We start from the raw sequence: 17,914 nt of genomic DNA, 5'->3' as shown, positions 1-17,914 counted from the left end.
GAAGGGAAAGCCCGCTTCGGCTTTTCCACGCCCTTATCCGTCTTCCTTCGCTTCTTTCAATCTTCGCTAGCTTGACCGACCTCCCTGCTGGGTTAAGATGGCGGCCGCTGTCAGGGCTATCGGGAGCTTGATGCGCTTCACGGCCGCTGCCAAGTATTGCTCGACCCGGAGCAGCCTCTTAGGTGAGAAAGGCTGGAAGGGAGACTTTCAGGCGCTCGGTTAATTGAGAGGGAATAGGAGGAAGGGGGCGTTTCTAGGTTTACTCATGGTCTAAAGCTGGCATCAGATTATACTCTTCCTTTATACTTACTTCTCTCCATTTAATGGGAAGTGGCCAGAGAGATTATTTAGCCTACTTCACTTCAGCGTGCCTTTAATTTCGATCTTAATTCTAGATGAACCCTTAGAGCCTGGAGGAATCCTTGAAATATTTTTCATGCCTCGGGGAACCCCTGCATATTTAGGCTCAAATATAAGCAGAACTTGCAAAATTATTATAGTCGTTTCATGCACTTCGTTCTCTAAACCCAGTTTCTCTTTTCTTGCTGTTCCTCCGTTTCCACCTCCTCTCCCAAGGACCCTTTTGCACAACTAGAGGGGGGTTGAGGCCTTGCAACATCAAACACTCCTCCCCTTAATATCTAGACTCCTCGACCTCTCCTGAATTCTTGGCATCTGGTGCCAAATCCTCCAGAATCACCACAACGCCCTCCCCCCCATCCTTTCCTGCCCCCCCCATCTTTTAGGGCTTGCTAGTTAGACAGTTTTCCTGCCCATTTGGCCTTGATTTTGGAGATCAGTTGGAGGAAATTTTTGGCATTTGTGAGTTGCATTTTTGAAGCTATTTTGGGCTAGTTTTAAGGTGGTGTACAATTTGGGGGTTATATATCAAGCTGTCATATTTGCAGAATGCAGTTCAGGGACACAGATGACACTGGCTCACTGAGCTGGATCAGTCAGCTTAGTTATCTCCTGCTGCACCAGCAGCCCCGCAAATCCAGCTTCTCCTTTATCTAACCCCCTCTTTCCATCTCCTTTCCCAAGGATCCTTCTGCAGAACTAGAGGTTCACTCCTTGCAGCCTCCCCTAAATATTCAGACTCCTCAACCTCCTGAACTTTTGGCACCCTGATGCTAAATACACACCCACATACACCCACAGCATTACCCTTTTCCTACTGCCCTCTTCCCCCCCACTTTGTGGGTGTTTTCTTTTACCTCTGCTGTCCAGGCCACTCCAGCCAAAGATCTCCTGCATCCACTCTGAAATGAAGCTTCCTGAGTTGATGCACCTGCAAAAAGAGGGGTGTGTTCCAATAAAGAAGTGTTATAGGTGAGGTGTTGCAGGTTGGGGGGGCAGCAGCATCTCTTGTCTCTCTCTCCAAATCCCCTGCTTCAGTTCATGATTTGCCTGCCTCCCTTCTGACAGGTGTGCATGCAATCCTTGCCCCACCCAGATTTCACATACGCTCTAGTATGGCTAACAATTTAAATGGCAGTTGTTCAGTACAGAACAATGAAAGCTTAAACAATAGAGTAGATAAATTTACTTCTATAACTGAGGATGAATCTGAATCTAGGTCTCCCTGTTCCAAGTCTAGCATCTTAAGCTCTGTGATAATGGAGAATATACGTAGCTCAGGTTGGGGAAATAAAGATGAATAAAATGGTTAATGCAACATCTATACATTTGGGATTCTTTCTGAAGTGTTGTAAACCATGAGTCCCATTGCACAAGTAATCATAGTGTTATGATGGCAGTTGGACCAGAATTTCCATCACTAAGCAATGCAGTCATAAATCATAATGTCACATGACTGAATTGTACACCAACAACAATCCTGGTTGTCACTGTAATCCCACTGTAATTTGATTGTTATGGGAAGAGGTGTGAGTCTCAGGCAAGAAACATGGTGAGGGTACCACAGGCAGGCCACTAATTGCCAGATGTCTAAATCATGGTCATGTGACCATGGGGTGATGGCTGGAACATTGAGGATCAATCATAAGTACCACTCATTCAGTGTTATAAATTGAACAAATGTTTATAATCTGAGAACTACCTGTAGTTCAAGCAGATTTTTAATTTAATAGTTTGTAATTAATAAAAATTAATTAGAATAAGAAAAGTGCATAAATTATTTTATGTTTTCAGTGATTTTAGAAAAGAATGAGAATCTCAGGATGAGAATCTGGTTCCCAAATTTCAAAGAACTTAATGGTCATATTTTCTAATTTGTTGCAGCTCTAACTTTGTAATAAAAATCATTTTGGTGAAAAAAATGCAATAGTTAAAACGTAGATGTAAAAAAAAAAGGCTCCTATGCTGGAATTTTGATTGGATCCTTTAGAAAATGGAGAAATACAGATGGCGGAACACTTCACATTTCTAAATTACTCTTCGTTTAAAAAAGACAGCAACTATTTGTAGCCTTAGGGCTCAGGAAGCATAGGATAGGGCTGAGCAATTTGAAGCAAATTATTTTCTGCTACCTTAAAAACTGGTAGGTAAAATTTTAATGCAGCTGTTTGATTATTGCCAGAATATTGTGGCTGCACCAAACTTGTGTGTCCAGTCCTCTCTACATCCATTCAATCTTCTCAGAAAACCATGTGAGATCTCAAGCAAGCTAAAAGTTTTCCATCCCTCTGCTAATGCAGCACTTTATAATAACATGCCATCAATGACTTTGTTAGTTAAGAATCTGGTAAATAAAACAAATTTTAATATGATATTGAAGATCTGAAAACAGGTCTAAGGAAATAACTTTTTAGATGTTCCTTTTTTTTTCCAGGCACCACATCATAAGAGCATTTAATTATGTTTTTTCAATAAATAGGCAAGATTCTGTTGTTCTGGTGCAGTCAGTCATTCTATTGTATTGTTATTCAGCTTAATTGGTTTTTAATTCATAATAAATTTGCCTGATTTCATTTGACTTTAAAATTTGTATTGGATTTATTGTCATTAAAAGTTGTTTATATTTATTTGTTCTCTTTGATTGTGGTTGAAATGTGATGGCACATTACAAGTTATTGTTGTTGTCAGTAGGTAAATTCTTATAATTAAACCAATCCTGTACATTTTGTTACTCCAGAGTATACAATTCAAAATAATTACTCTACTGAATTTCTTTTAAATAGCCATGGAAGAAACATGTGGTTGAATAATTAGAATATATTTTTTAATCTCGAGATTCTATTCTAAACAAAGAAAGGTTATGGAAAGAAAAAAGGAAGAAAGACTTGTTACCTAAAGATTCTGTGTTAATTGCATTATATTTCATAATTGGAATATCATCAGCTACAACATAGTTATCAGTTCGTTGTCATCTGATGATAACAGATTACAAGGCTATAGTTTAAGAAAGCAATTGCTGCCAATGTTCTTCCATGTCTATATAAGTTCAAAGGCTACTTTTAAAGTTATAAAAGGTTGTTGTGCAATGTACATACTTTCTTAATGCTATAGTATTATATGCTTGGGTATATATAATTGTCAATGTTGGTTTTAAAGATATCAAACTACAGGATTCTGCTATTCTAGAATAAGTAAAGTAGCAAACAGACTTAATTTTGTGAAATCATCTCAAAAAACTGGGTAGGAGAGTGACAAATCTTTATGCCCAAGAATTGTGGACAAAAACCAATTCCAACTTTACAACATGAGTATATTTAAGTTGCAGTATACCGAGGATTTCCTCTTAAATAATATTTTGTAAATTGGGGAAATTGTTGAAAACAAAGGAATTGGAAGCGCGGTTTTTGGTAAATATATTATTTAACCACGTTCTGTCTACCACAATAAAAAATGACTCGACTGCTTAAAAGGAAAAGATATAGATTAAAATATATGTGGTAAAAAAGTAAAGACTGACAATAGGGGAAATTTTGTACGTATATGTGTGTATATATAAACACAAATACACATACACTCATGCAAGTGTGTCAAATTCAAGTATTTATATGTGGTGGGGAACAAGTTTACCCAGATTGGTTTCAGTGGGACCTGGCAACGCTAAGTGGACAATGTAGGCATTTTGTTGATTTTTAATGTGTGTTCACAGTTCATTTTCTACCTGTTCTATTTTGGAGGGAGCAGTTCTCTTTAAGAACATCTTCCTTTGGGGTAAATATTGTATGCTTATCTTGCTGAACTGACTGTGATAAAGAAGATAAATGCAGAGAGACTTGTGGGGACAAACATATGATCCCATTGCCTGCATTTCTGGACAAGATGGAATGTAGGTGAAAGGTCCTTTCCTTTCTGTTTGCTTCTATTGAAAAGTAAGCAGGAAGGCAGGGCCCTCTTCCAGCTTTTGAGCTGAGATCATGTGATTGACTTACAAAGCATAGCATGTTTCAGTATGGACGTGTAGGTTTTTTAAATTAATCATTGTGTTTTCGTTTAGGACTTGCACATCCTCCCCACCTATTTTGAGCACACTTTTTCATATCATTTTTGCTCGGTGTATCAATAGGTAATTAATCTCTTGTAATTAACCTATTTCAGACTTAGTGTGCTTTGAAAGTCATACTTCAAAAAATCATAGGTGATAAAATGTTAAAAGTGCTTTTTTTAAAAAAAAAATCATTGCTTTTTGCATTCCAGACAGTTTTTGCATACTCTCTTGTTGCTATTGAGCAAAATACCATTCAGTGTCCATGTCCCTGAAGAGCTCAGAACTACATCAGGAGCTCTTTTGGTAGCACTTAAAAGGCCATTGATCTAAGACAGGATTTACTGATTTAACCTCAGGAGACAGCACATAATGAATATTGTTCTTCAGGTAGGATGGATTACAACTCCCATCATCCCTATACAGCAGTTATTGGCCATAATAAGTAAAGAGGATCAAACTTTTCACTCCCAGGTGCCAAATTCATATAAAACTCATGAAGTCTGAGGTAACAATGTACAGTTAGTCCTGGACTTACAGCCATTTGTTTAGTGACCATTTGCAGTTACAACAGTACTGATAAAAGTGACTTATGAGCATTTTTCACACTTATGACCATTGCTGTATCCCTGTGGTTGCGTGATCAAAATTCAGATGCTTGGCAACTGACTCATATTTGCGATAGTTGCAGTGTCCAGGAATCATGTGATCACCATTTGTGACTTTCTGACAAGTAAAGTCAATGGGAAAACCAGTTTCATTTTACAACCATGTTACTAACTGAACAACTGCAGTGATTCATTTAACAACTGTGGCAAGAAAAGTTGTAACATGGGAAACCATCTGACCATTAAGCAGCTATGGGCACCCCTCCCCTTGTTTGATTGTTCCCTAGGCAGGATCTCTTCCCATCATCTTTCCAGATCATTCACATATATCATTACACATAATGAAAGAGAGGCAGAGGGAGAGAGACTTGAAAGATTGTAAATTGGTCTCACAGTTATGTTTTCATCACTGTCATAGCTATGAATGGCTGTTGTCCAAGGCAGTCATTAAAGAAGGACTATAGGTAGCCCTTGACTTACAACAGGCCATTTAACAGGTCATGTTCAAAGTTGCAATAGCCTTAGAAAGTGTGCTTTGTGGCCCTTAAAGCACTTGCGACCATCATAATATGTCATGCTACCCCCACCAAATACATAACCAGTTGCAACCTGTTTGCACTTATGATTTGTTGCCAAGCACCCCACAATCATGTCATCATTTGTAATCTTCTCTGCCAGCTTTCCCAGAAAGTCTATGAGGGAAGCCAGTTGTGAGCTGCTGCCATCTGCGAGGAGGACGTCATCTTGTTCTTCCACTGACTGCAGAAATGAGCTTGGATCCTGAAGATCCGATCCCTCTTTCTACAACCTGGCAGAGATGTTCTCTTCCACACGCAGGAGAGAGTTCAGCCCCTCCACTAGGCTGCAGTAGTAACATGTCTCAGATCCTGAAGATCCAAGCAGTGTTTCTGGAGCCTGGCACAGGTGCTGTCTCCTCTGCATGGAAGAACACAAGACAGCTAGTGAACATCATCATTCTGAGGCCTATAATATTTTTAGCCTTCAGAATGATCATGTTTGGTAGCTTTCTAGTCCTAAGAAAGCTAACAAATGCAATCATTCTCACAACGATTTGGAAGGTCCCTTTTCCAAATTGCACAATTTTGAGAAAGAGCTTTCCAATGATCGTGAGAATGGGGCCTGCTTGCAGGAAAAAGCAAAGGTAAATAGACCTGTGCATGATGGAACAAGGAGGAGGTCTGGGCCTCCTGGACCTGGTGGGGACTGGGAGAAAGCCTGGGCCTCCTGGATGCGGTGGAGCAGGAAGAGGGTCCTGGCCTTCTTGGCACAGTGGAGCAAGGAAGGGTGATCTGTTTAACAACCCATGGAACTGGGAGAGCTAGATTGTGGCATGTGCCATCTTGGTGAGATTTTCACTCAGTGAAATTTCTGTTCCAGTTGTGGTCAGAAGTCAAGGACTATATGTATCTAGTTTGCAGGAGGCACTCAATGATTTTTTTAAAAAATGCAATGTTTCTTTGGAATGCCCAGATGTTTAAATATTTGCTCATGAGGATTTAAAATAATTTTGTTGGCCCTGTGTAACTCCTGAAATCTCTTCCAGATTATGCTTGCCGAAACCTCAGCACGTCCCCTGCTGTTAAATGTAAGGGTAAATATTTTCTTGGTGGGGATTGATGGGTGGTAAGCTGGAATTTTGACTGATGAAATGAAGTTACATAGAGGTGACTCTTGGTCAATTTTTTGCACATTGTTCTAATCTGTTCAGAAGTTTTTAGTACATGTAACAATTAAAAAATAATGAGAAGGAAACTGTAGAGCAACACGTGGGATTAATAAAGATGTAGACAACGGTAGCCTAGTGGGAGAGGCGGGGGTGTGGGAACTTTCATTTCACATTAGAAAGAATTTGTTTTCTAGCTAACATGTTTCTTTTTGCCTTATAAATGCTGGAGGCCAAAGATTGGGTTCTTTTATAAGGATATGTGCATAGAAGCACTTGCAAAAACAATGAAACTTGGAATAGAAGCAGTAATTAAGACAGATATAGGCTAATCACTTAGCTCTGCTTCCCAGGTGTGTTGGGTGATAACTATTGAAAAAGATGGGAATTGTAGCTACACATCTGGAATGGAAGTAGACTGGGGAATATTGCCTCACCATATGGAAAAGTGAAAGTTATGAGAATGACTAATATAGGCCCAAAGGATTTGAACTATCTGCATAGGGAATCTCAGTAAGATATTTTGTTCGTCTCATTATGTTGAACAACTGCCCTTCTGTCAGTGAGAGTTGATACCTTTGTTTCTCACAAGATCTGAAATATTTACTTATTTTTGCTAAATATTAATGGCGTTATATAATTTTGAACTTGTTTTTTCCTCCTCTGTTGAGGGTGTAGGGTGCAGAATAATACATGCATTTCTTGCCTCTTTTCTATCTTAGCTAGAAACTATGTTAATTATGACATCAAAGAAGATGTTGCTGTTGTTCGTTTTAACTCCCCTAATTCCAAGGTAAGTTTTTCCAATTGCTTTTTACTTGGTGAAAGTCATCTAGGCTTGGCAAAAATACAGATATCTAGCATACAATGATGAAAGGATGATGAAGGAAGGTCTTGTACAGAAAATTTGAAAGTGGAGGTTGGGGTCTTGGAGAGCTAAACAAGGGGTTGGAACTTTCCGGAAATGGAAAAAAAGGTTAGCAGGATCTCTAATATAATAATGTCCCTACTGACAACAAGAATGATTATAAAATAAAGATTAGTTGTAAGGCTTGGATGTGGTTTCAACCCAGGTCTGTACTATATAGACTCTAGTTTCAGTATCAGTTATTGGCCTCCATGGCAGAACTACATTTTTGTGGGTGCCACGGTGAACTCGGTATATCTGATCTAAGTGATCTTTTTGTAATCCGTTCATTCAGAAGCTACAACTGGTTCAGCTCCAGTAGCACAAGCAATAAATAGGCACTTCTTGTTAATCCCAAGTGTCATCGGTGCTGCCTGAGCTGCATTGCATGTCGACTGGCTTCTGAGTGTAGTTCAACACACTGGTTATCTATCAACCTCAACATGACACAAGTCCTGGTTACTGGAGGGATCACCTATCTCCATTTGTTTCTGCCCATCTAGTGCAGAGTGGATGCACTCGAGTAATAACATATTAACATATTAACAGAGTTGGAAGGGACCTTGGAGTCCAACCCCTTGCTCAAGTAGGAGACCCTACATACTATTTCAGAGAAATGGCTGTCCAATTTCTTCTTAAAAACTTCTAGTGATGCAGCACCCATAACCTCTGGGGGCAAGACGGTTCCAGTGATTAACTGTTCTCAACTGACAGAAAATTTCTCTTTAGTTCTAGGTTGGTTCTCTCATTGATATGTTTCCACCTGTTACTTCTTATAACTGATGAAAAATTATGAAATTGGTCTTGATAAATTAAGAAAACTATCACAGAATGATCATCTAGCATCATTCACAAAGGTTCAGTGGCAGCAGCATTTCATAAAAACAGATAACAGATAATCAGAGTTGGAAGGGACCTTGTACGTCATCTAGTTCAACCCCACATCCAAGCAGGAGACTACACCAGAGGTCTCATTCTCGCGGCCCACGGGCCAATTGCGGCCCGCAGGACGATATCCTGTGGCCCCCACCGTGATATGAAAGTATAATAGTGCATTCTCCATGCGTCGCTAGCTGGCTAAACACTTCTATGTGCGGCCCAGCCTCACCCAGACTCTGCCTCCAGCGGCCCCCAGGTAAATCGTGTTTGAGACCCCTGCTCTACACCATTTCTGGCAAATGGCAGTCCAATCTCTTCTTGAAAGACTCAAGTGATGACGCTCCCATAATTTCCGAAGGCAAGCTGTTCCATTGGTTGATTGTTCTCACTCTCAGAAAGTTTCTGCTTATTTCCAGGTTAAATCTCTCCTTCTTCAGTTTCCATCCATTATTCCTTGTCTGGCCTACAGGCGCTTTAGAAAATAGCTTGACACTCAAGACAAGTTGGGGAAGACAATATACAACTTCTGATTTATGACAAGAACACGAACCGACATTGTATTCTTCCCAGAAGCTGCTGCCAGGCATTTTGTACTTTTCAAAGCAGAAAACTCATCCATCCAAAATTGACCAACTTACTAAAGTCTCATCAGTTTATCTTATAGGATTGAGAAAAAGTGTCTTCTTCTTTTTTACTGCTTCTGTCCTATGAGCTTAATTTTTGACTGCTTTTCTTATTGCAGTCAAACATATTGCTAACATCCCATGACTAAATCATACCATAACAAAATCATATAATAAATAATGGAATTCAATTCTTCAAGATTTTGTCCCTGCATTTTAAATGTATGCTAATCATTGCTGTTTAAAAGTACTTTGAAAAACACAGAACATTTGTATTTGATTGTTTAATTGTGCTTAATTCATAAATATAGTCTCTGTGATCACTGAGTCTTTTGAGAGATTGCCAGTTTCAGTGGGGAAGAAAGGCAAAGGAAATCTCCATCTAATACTGAATTTTCTGCCTTGGTTTTAACTTACCTATTTCTATGTTATAGGTAAACACATTGTCCAGGGAAATGCAAGCTGAGTTCGTAGATATAATGCAAGAAATATGGAGCAATGATGCTGTCAAAAGTGCGGTCCTTATCTCAGGAAAGCCTGGTTGTTTTATTGCAGGGGCAGACATCAAGTAAGTTCTATGGAGGGGAATCCCTGCTAGATAACTGGAGATATTATTCTTTTGTTTTAAAAAACTGATGAGTAAATGGTCACCCCTATTGGCCTCTTACTCTATTTATGTTATTTTAACATTCTTAATATATGTACTTTTTCATATTTTGCCTGAGAGATTATACCAAAAAGATTTACTGTCTTAACATAGATTAAAGAATGGGCCAATCTGAGAAATAAAAGAATCTTAACTCTAGAAGGGCACGACCTAGAGGCGGGGTGGCATGCCTTCATGTGGAACCCTGGAAATAAGAGATACACACACTTTAATAGGCATGTAATTCGAAGCTCATTATTGAAAGTGTGGAAAGAGATTAAACACAAATGAAGAAGATTCCAGGGTGGGTATCCATCATGGAGGCATTGATCCACCCCAATCAATGCCTTAGAAACCGGAAGAAAGATTAGATATTATGATGTCCTAAATTCCCAAGGAGGATTAAAGACAAACCAAGAACTTAAAAGAACAAGGGATGAAAATAAAGTGGTGGCCATATTTACAACTTAAGACGAGATATAAAAAAGATATAGAAGAATTTGGAATTGAGGTAAAACTGAACCAATTAGATAAAATATTAGAGGGAACGGATAAAAAAAACATTCTAAAATGTATTAGAATTTGAAAAGGCGGAAGAAATAGTTAAAGGCCCAATGATTGCATGGGCAAGGAATGTAGGGCACAACATTAATCTGGAAGATTGGGAAAAAGTCTGGAAACAAATTTATAAAATAACAAAATTGGTTGTATATAAAGAAAACCAATACAAAATGTGTTACCAGTGGTATCTGGTACCTTCAAGGTTAGCGAATATGTACCCAAATTTAAATCCAATTTGTTGGAAATGTAAGCAAACGAGGGGTACCTTCTTTCATGCTTGGTGGCTTTGCCCAAAAAGTAAAAAGTACTGGAAAAAATTAGAATTTGGATAAAAGAAATTACAAATATACCATTAGAATTTAAGGCCGAAACATTTTTGTTGGGAATGTTAAAAGGGGACTGTGCAAAAGAAACAAAATACTTAAGTCTCCATATAATCACAGCAGCAAGAATTGTGTTGGCACAATGCTGGAAGGGTGACCAAATGCCAACAAATAATTTGATAATTCAGAAAGTTCTTGACTATGCTGAAATGGAGCTACTTACACAAAAACTTAGGGATAAGGTAGACTCAAAATATAGTACAGCTTGGGAAAAATGGTATAATTGGATTAAGGAGACAAACCAGAAAATTAAAAGATAAGGATTTGAAAAATGAAGTGGTTAGATTAAGAGCATATACCAAAAAATAGAAAATGAATATTAGTAAAATTGTTTTCAATAAATGATCACACCGTCTTAGCTGATTAGGAATATATATGTTTTAGGTTTATATTTCTATTTGTATCTTGGTTTCGTTTGCAATGAAACGTATCTTATACATTGTATATATTTTTCTTTTTAATCTTTAATAAAGTTTCTTTTATAATTTAAAAAAAAAGATTTACTGCTTCTTCCCTGAGCATGCTGTACAGCAAAATAGAAATCAGTTTGCTTTGCAATTTACAAATATCAGGACAACAAAAGAGGTAGTGTGCTTAAAATCCTCTGCCCCCTGCTGGAAAAAGATTGGAATAAGAGAGGTAGCAGATCATTAGGATGACTGCTTCCCAGTTGTAGATGGTTGGTGACTTCTGCATTCAGTGAAAGAAGACGAAGGCATTAACGTGTTTTATTGTAAAACAAAATTCCTGTCCTTTTGTAAAAGTGTATAAAACTCAGAAACTCAGAGGTATATTTTTCTGGAGAAAGACTCCCCCCCCCCCAGCCATTTGGGGGATTGAGAAGTAAAGTTTCCAATATAAGAAATGTGAAATTACCAAATCAGTAATTTGATAGTAGCCAAATTGACACTTTTCAGAAGAAAATCAAGGTAGTAGGCAACTGTTTTCTTGCTTACTAGAGAAACATTTTCTTTTCCAAAGTAAGTACTAGCACCCAGCAAGAATGAAATGAAGCTCATTCGAGTATTAAATGAAATTGAGAAAGATTTTAACTCACATTAACTTAAAGCAGTATTCACAAAGAAAACAAAACACAACTTTGGGTCACTTGAGAAAAAAACCCTTCAAATGGCTTTTTTGTAGATATGAAGTAAATATCTTCACCAGATAGCCACCATTCATCTGGCTTTCTCCACTGCTTCTTTGGTTTCACATTGTAGCATGATTGAGAGTTGTGGATCCAGCCAAGAAATAACGGAACTATCTCAGGAAGGACAGAAGATGCTGCACAACCTTGAAAAGTCACCCAAACCCATTGTTGCTGCAATCAGTGGTTCCTGCTTTGGCGGAGGGCTAGAGGTATGAAGAAAGGCTTCCGTAAGAGAAGTCAAAAAGGACCTAAATACAATAAAAACACATTAATAAAAAATTCCAGCTAGCTAATTCTGCCAAACATTTGACTAGAAAAATCTATGGAACAGCCTCAAGAAGAGTTATTAATGTAGAATTGTTTCAGAAAATGGGGATTCCAGCATAAAGAGAAGTAGGTTGGTCTGGTGGTTAAGGCATCAAGCTAGAAACCAGGTAACTGAATTCTACTCCTACCTTAGACAAAAAAAAAATTCTGGGTGATTTTGGGCCAATCATTCTCTCTCAGCCCAATCCACCTCACAGAGTTGTTTTTTGTGAGGAAAATTAAAAAACAGAGAATAACGTTCATATATAACAATTGCTGGACCCTGGAATGTGTTTGGGGGAAAATGAGTTGTAATTGCGCTTTCTGACTCTTCAGGTTGCCATTGCTTGCCAATATAGAATAGCCACTAAGGATAAAAAGACAGTCCTGGGGGCTCCTGAGATGTTGCTAGGGTTGCTTCCAGGGGCAGGAGGCACACAAAGATTACCAAAAATGGTGAGTATCTCTTTGGAAAAAGACCTGGTTTTCTTTCCTGTGCCCCCTTTTGGATATGTGAAATCCCTATTCCTGTATTTCAGGTAGGAATTCCTGCCGCCTTTGACATGATGTTGACTGGAAGAAATATTCGTGCTGACAGAGCAAAAAAAATGGGACTAGTAGACCAGCTGGTAGATCCACTAGGTTAGATTGTGATCTTTCCACCCATACTTTTTGCCTCAAATTCACCTTGCAGAAGAGAATATTATGAGAACAGAATATTATTGAAATGGAGGGAGGGAATACAATTCTGGGACTGGGATTTAAAGAATGGAGGCAAGTTATAAATTTATAGGGTGTTCTCCAATATGAGAACAAGGAAGCCCATTGAGCCAAGGGGAAAATGAAGGAAGAATGGGCCAATTGAACTCTTTGCTTGAAGTAATTATTTTGTTTATTTAAAACATTTATATAGATTCCCATCTTCTAACCAATTCTGAGCAGCTCCCAATCAAAAGCCAATTCATCTCTGCCTATGGGCTTATAATATAACAGAAACTAATGGTGCAGCATATAGATTTTGGAGGAGGGATAACTTCAACAGTTGTGAATGCTCCATCACTGGAATTTTTTAAGAAGAGATTGGACAATCATTTGTCTAAAGTGCTGTAGAGTTTCCTGGCTGAGCAGAGGGTTGGAGTAGAAGACCTCCAAGTTCCCTTCCAACTCTTATTATTCTGTTAACAAGATTATTGTGATACTGGAAGTTGTCCTTTCTGTTATCCAGATGGGCAGGGTATTAATTTTATTGCACTTGCAGGTCCAGGTATCAAGAGCCCCGAGGAACGGACCATGGAATATCTGGAAGAGGTGGCCATTACATTTGCCCAAGGACTAGCCAACAAAACAATTACTCGAAAGGTTGACAAAGGGCTGATTCAGAGTGAGTGGGCACAGCACTAGCAGCTAAAGTAGTTTTGTTTTGATTCTTGGAAAAGTTGCCCTGGCTTTGTTCTTCTTGAAATCTTGGGGTTCCTTTGGCCCACAGGCCAAATTAGCCCAGAATAGTTTGTCACTGAACTGCTTTGTCTTACAGAATTAACGGATTATGCCTTGACAATTCCCTTTATAAGGCAACAAGTATACAAAACAATAGAAAAAAAAGTACAGAAGCAAACCAAAGGACTTTATCCTGCACCCTTGAGCATCATTGAGGTAATTCAGGTTTCTTCGGTGGATTTTGGGGTTCCACTCAGGCTTGCAAAGTTAGCTAGCACATGTTTTTGTACATATGTAGATTCTGTTCCTTTTTTTTCAGTTGAATGTTATCAAACATTAGAATAAGATTTGTGGCCTGTATGATCTTGTTTTTGGGCTGGCCAGGATAACTTGGAACCCAACTTTGGTTCAAGGTAGCTATTTATACATCAGTTACCTGAAAGCCAAACTCTTTGAAGTTTATATGTCATAATTCCTCAGTATTTAACAAGCATTCTAAACCACGGTATAGGAGACCTCGACTTGGAGGAGCAAAATATTTTCATTTTAGAAGGATTGGCTAAAAGTTTTTTAGCTTTTGCAGAACATTCATGCTATTTTGGCATCTGTGAGATCATCCCTCATAACCGTGTCTCTTATTCCATAAACATTAGTAAGTATAAACTGAAAGACCATATCGGCATACTCACTGACTGAATTTGTAAAACTGCTCTTTGATGGAAAGTGATACTTCAAAGAATGCAGGTTATGTTTCTCTCGGAGTCAGTGGCTCTACAAGAAAAGAGTCCTTTTAAAGTGGCTTACCTTTACCTATATACCTAGGAATATAGTTTTTTGGAAAAAGATAAAGATATTTTTAGTTTAATGGTATTTAAAACATAGTTTTAGACTTTGAATTGTGTTTGCTGCTTGCTTTTCTTTGTTTAATATTTTTCATTTTCTATTCTCCTTCCTAGTTTTACTAGATACTATTTGTTGCTATTTATTATATTTATGCATTTAATTGATCTGAATATATTATTTATTCATTAAATTTCTATGATGCCCATTTTACTTATACAGAGGCTTTAGGTGGCTTACAAATTAATTAAAAATTAAAATGTGCTAAAAAGCAATTAAAATAATTGAATGGAGAAGTTAAAGGTTAAAAACAGAGATGATGGGCGACTTGAGAAGTGAGCTATGTTCTCTAACCTGCCAGCTACCCACAACATAGCAGGCCCTATTGGGACCCCACTCCAAGCAGCAAAGCCACATTTTTGGTTCATCCAGAAGGCCAGGAATGTGGAGACAGACCTCACCTCCAAAAGGAGAATATACTAGAATGTGGGCGCTTCTCCAGGATCCCCCTAGCCAAAATTCTTTGGCTAACAGGATCCAAAATAGATTTTTTTTCCATTGGAACAATTGGGGTAGGTTAGTTCCATGCGGTGAGACAATTCCTCAAATACCCTTTACCCATGCCATAAAGGGCTTTAGAGGTGACAACCATCACCTTGAATTGGGCCCAAAAGCAACACAGCAGCGAATGCAGCTTGTGCAACAGTGGTGTCACGTTTCATCCGAGGGTCCCCCAGAATTGTGTACATCAGGGCTGTCAAACTTGCAGCCTGTGGGCTGGATGCGTCACGCGCTGGCCACGCCCACACCTGATTTAGCAAAGGGGGAAAGAGTCCTGATACATCATGTGACATTGCCGTGACGCCACAAGTTTGAAACTCCTGGTCTATACCGTCGCACTCTGTACCTGTTTTTAGTTTCCGAATATTCTTCAAGCACGCATTGCAGTAATCCAACCAGGAGATGACCAGGAGTGACCCGTGTGCAGGGCCTCACAATCCAAGAAAGGGCGCACCTGGCTCACAACATGTAATTGTGCAGAAGCTCTCCTAGGCACGACTGTCACCTGCAATACATTCAATCTGGAAGGTTGTTTTGTTCTGTATTTATTGATGAAGCAATTTGGGGGCAAAGTATAGGGAGGAGTATAGGAGGTAGTCTTTGGAGTATTCTGGTCAAACGGAATGCTGTTGGATGGACTGCAATGTTGGAAAGTCTATTTATGTAGTGGAAACTTTATCCACCTTTGTTTTTCCTGCATGTCTTCAAAATATGCCCTGGAAAGTTGGGAACTCTCAGGAGAAGATTTTAAGGATGCATGGAGGCTATAAGGGAAAGGAAGAATTGTTCTATCTTGCTCCATAACTGAAAAATTATAGTGGAAACATATGATTGAATCTCTCCCAATTTTTATTTTTTTATTTTAAACTACAGTGAGCCACATATTACAATCCCCATTATTCCCAATATATAGCACTTTATCTTTGGAGGCACAAAGTTGCAAAAAAGCTAGATTGCAGATTTAGGATCCTCTCAATACTCTTTATAGTATTGCAAAATAAAAGCTGGACTGAATTGTTACTGGTTTCAGAAACATGAGATTTCTTTGCGTTCTCTAAATACCTTCTGTGGTAGAATCTTTTTTGCTAGGGTGGTAAAAACCCCAACTCATTTGCAAGATCTGGGGGGAGCCAAGAGGGTAGGCAACACATCCTCCAACACTTAAAAAGTGAAATGGCTTTTGTTGTATTCTTTTTCTCTTAACTGTTTTTAGTAATGTGTTTAATGTTTTAGCTGTTTTTGTCAACAATATGGGCTAAGCGTAGTTTGAATTTTTTTTCTTGGTTTAGGTAGTGAAGACTGGCCTAGAACAAGGCAATGAAGCTGGCTACCTTCTGGAATCCCAGGTAAAGAATCTTTGATCCACTTTTTAAAAGTTTTCACGTGATTCTTAAAAGATGATTGGCTTAAATAGGTGACAGACTAGTAGTGATTTTTGCCTTGATACTGTTTCATGTCTTAGTACTACTAGATGAGCAATTGGTACATCTTTCTACTCAGTCAAGGCATCTCAAAAGCCCTTAATTTTCCACCCCATCAGCATGCTAAGAGAGAAAAGGATACTATCTTATAAAAAAAAATAGATAGCATTGGGGATGTATGAGAATCTTTCTTATTGGAGCAATAGTGTTCTCAATATATTTTTCAAAGGTAACTTGTCAGCCACTCTGCAGCCTTAGCAATATCTTCCTTGAGTTTTCAGTGCAGTTTTGTTGCAGGTTTTCTCCAGCAGTCGGGCATTGAATGATCAGTTTCTCTCAGATTAGCCATAATTTCCAATTTTCCATCTTTATTTTAAAAAAGAAGCTAGTCTTTGGCCCTACAAGCCAGAATGAGATAGAATGTGTGATCTACTCTTATTTTATAAGGAAAATCTGTTTTCAGTAGATCACTGACAAAATCCTAACAATAACGTAAACAAGGCCAAGATAAGGAAATGCTTAAAAAACCTTTGATGCAAAGTATCTGCTGCCTTATTTAAAAAAACTAAAATTCAGTTTTTTGAGGTGTAATACTGATTGCGTTTCACTTGTTCAGTTGCTTTGAAACCATCATCAGCTATTGTGATGACCCAGTTTTTGTAACTATAAGCTATAATCCATAGATAGAAACTGTATTTTTAATATTTCTAATACGATGAATTTTTTAAAATAGTGACTTTTAAACCTGTATAATGGTATAATAGTTCAAACCCTGGATAATAATGGCATTTTCTTCCATGGATTATGAGACGAAGCAAAAAAGCACCCAGCAATAAAAATAGGTATATCTGCTCTAATAGTACAGCATATGCAGCAAAATTAAGATCACATCCAGATTTAAGTTTTTGTCTGGAAAGCTTGCTAAAAATGCGTATATTATTGATTAAAGATTTATTGCTGCATTATTGCTCATTACAAGGATTTGACACCAAAGTATGTTAAACACTATCATCACCAGTTAGAAGCACTGTAATTTCTAAGCTAAACCAGATGAAAAATCAGCAAGTTTAGAGGGAAATGCCATGCACATGAATATTACAGCAGTTTTCTTCACCACTGACCCTTTTAAATACATTTTGTGGCCACAGACCATTGCTACAGACCCCAAAATCTAATTCAAGATTTAAATCATAACATGTTTTCAAACCTTCGCAGACTCTCTGTGACAATATCATGGCCCCACCGATGTTAATTTGTAGCTGGTCCTCTGATGTGCTCTTCTAAACTGCTTCTTTACTCTTTGTTGTTACTTCAGGATAGTATTATGATTCTATGGCAGTTCCTCTGAATGTTTCTTTTTCATTTTCTCTCCACTTCTTTCATCCCCACCTCCTGCAGAAATTTGGGGAACTTGGGATGACTCCAGAATGCAAGGCCTTACTGGGGCTCTATCATGGTCAAGTGCAGTGCAAGAAGAACAAGTTTGGGGAACCCAAGCAACCAGTCAAG

The 17,914-nt window shown here is 38.3% G+C and overlaps 1 protein-coding gene across 1 annotated transcript in view; it reads left to right on the top strand.

The window, feature by feature from the left end:
* The first annotated feature begins 43 nt into the window (after positions 1-43).
* Positions 44-17,914, top strand: part of HADHA (hydroxyacyl-CoA dehydrogenase trifunctional multienzyme complex subunit alpha) — a 29,694-nt gene continuing 11,823 nt past the window's right edge. Inside the window, exons 1-11 of the mRNA XM_026671552.2 lie at positions 44-182; positions 6,572-6,613; positions 7,414-7,484; positions 9,535-9,668; positions 11,911-12,049; positions 12,483-12,602; positions 12,686-12,788; positions 13,405-13,527; positions 13,681-13,799; positions 16,274-16,330; positions 17,804-17,913. Of these exons, the coding sequence (XP_026527337.2) occupies positions 98-182; positions 6,572-6,613; positions 7,414-7,484; positions 9,535-9,668; positions 11,911-12,049; positions 12,483-12,602; positions 12,686-12,788; positions 13,405-13,527; positions 13,681-13,799; positions 16,274-16,330; positions 17,804-17,913 (1,103 nt within the window). The 5' untranslated portion in view covers positions 44-97. The remainder of the gene's footprint in view (positions 183-6,571; positions 6,614-7,413; positions 7,485-9,534; positions 9,669-11,910; positions 12,050-12,482; positions 12,603-12,685; positions 12,789-13,404; positions 13,528-13,680; positions 13,800-16,273; positions 16,331-17,803; position 17,914) is intronic.

This window comes from Notechis scutatus, chromosome 1 (genome assembly GCF_049901735.1).
Source record: "Notechis scutatus isolate UNSWTSFEM ecotype Mainland chromosome 1, rNotScu1.2, whole genome shotgun sequence".
In the NCBI taxonomy this organism is placed as follows: Eukaryota; Metazoa; Chordata; class Lepidosauria; order Squamata; family Elapidae; genus Notechis; species Notechis scutatus.
Note: the sequence above shows the minus strand (reverse complement) of the source record. Positions and strands in the feature narration are given on the sequence as shown.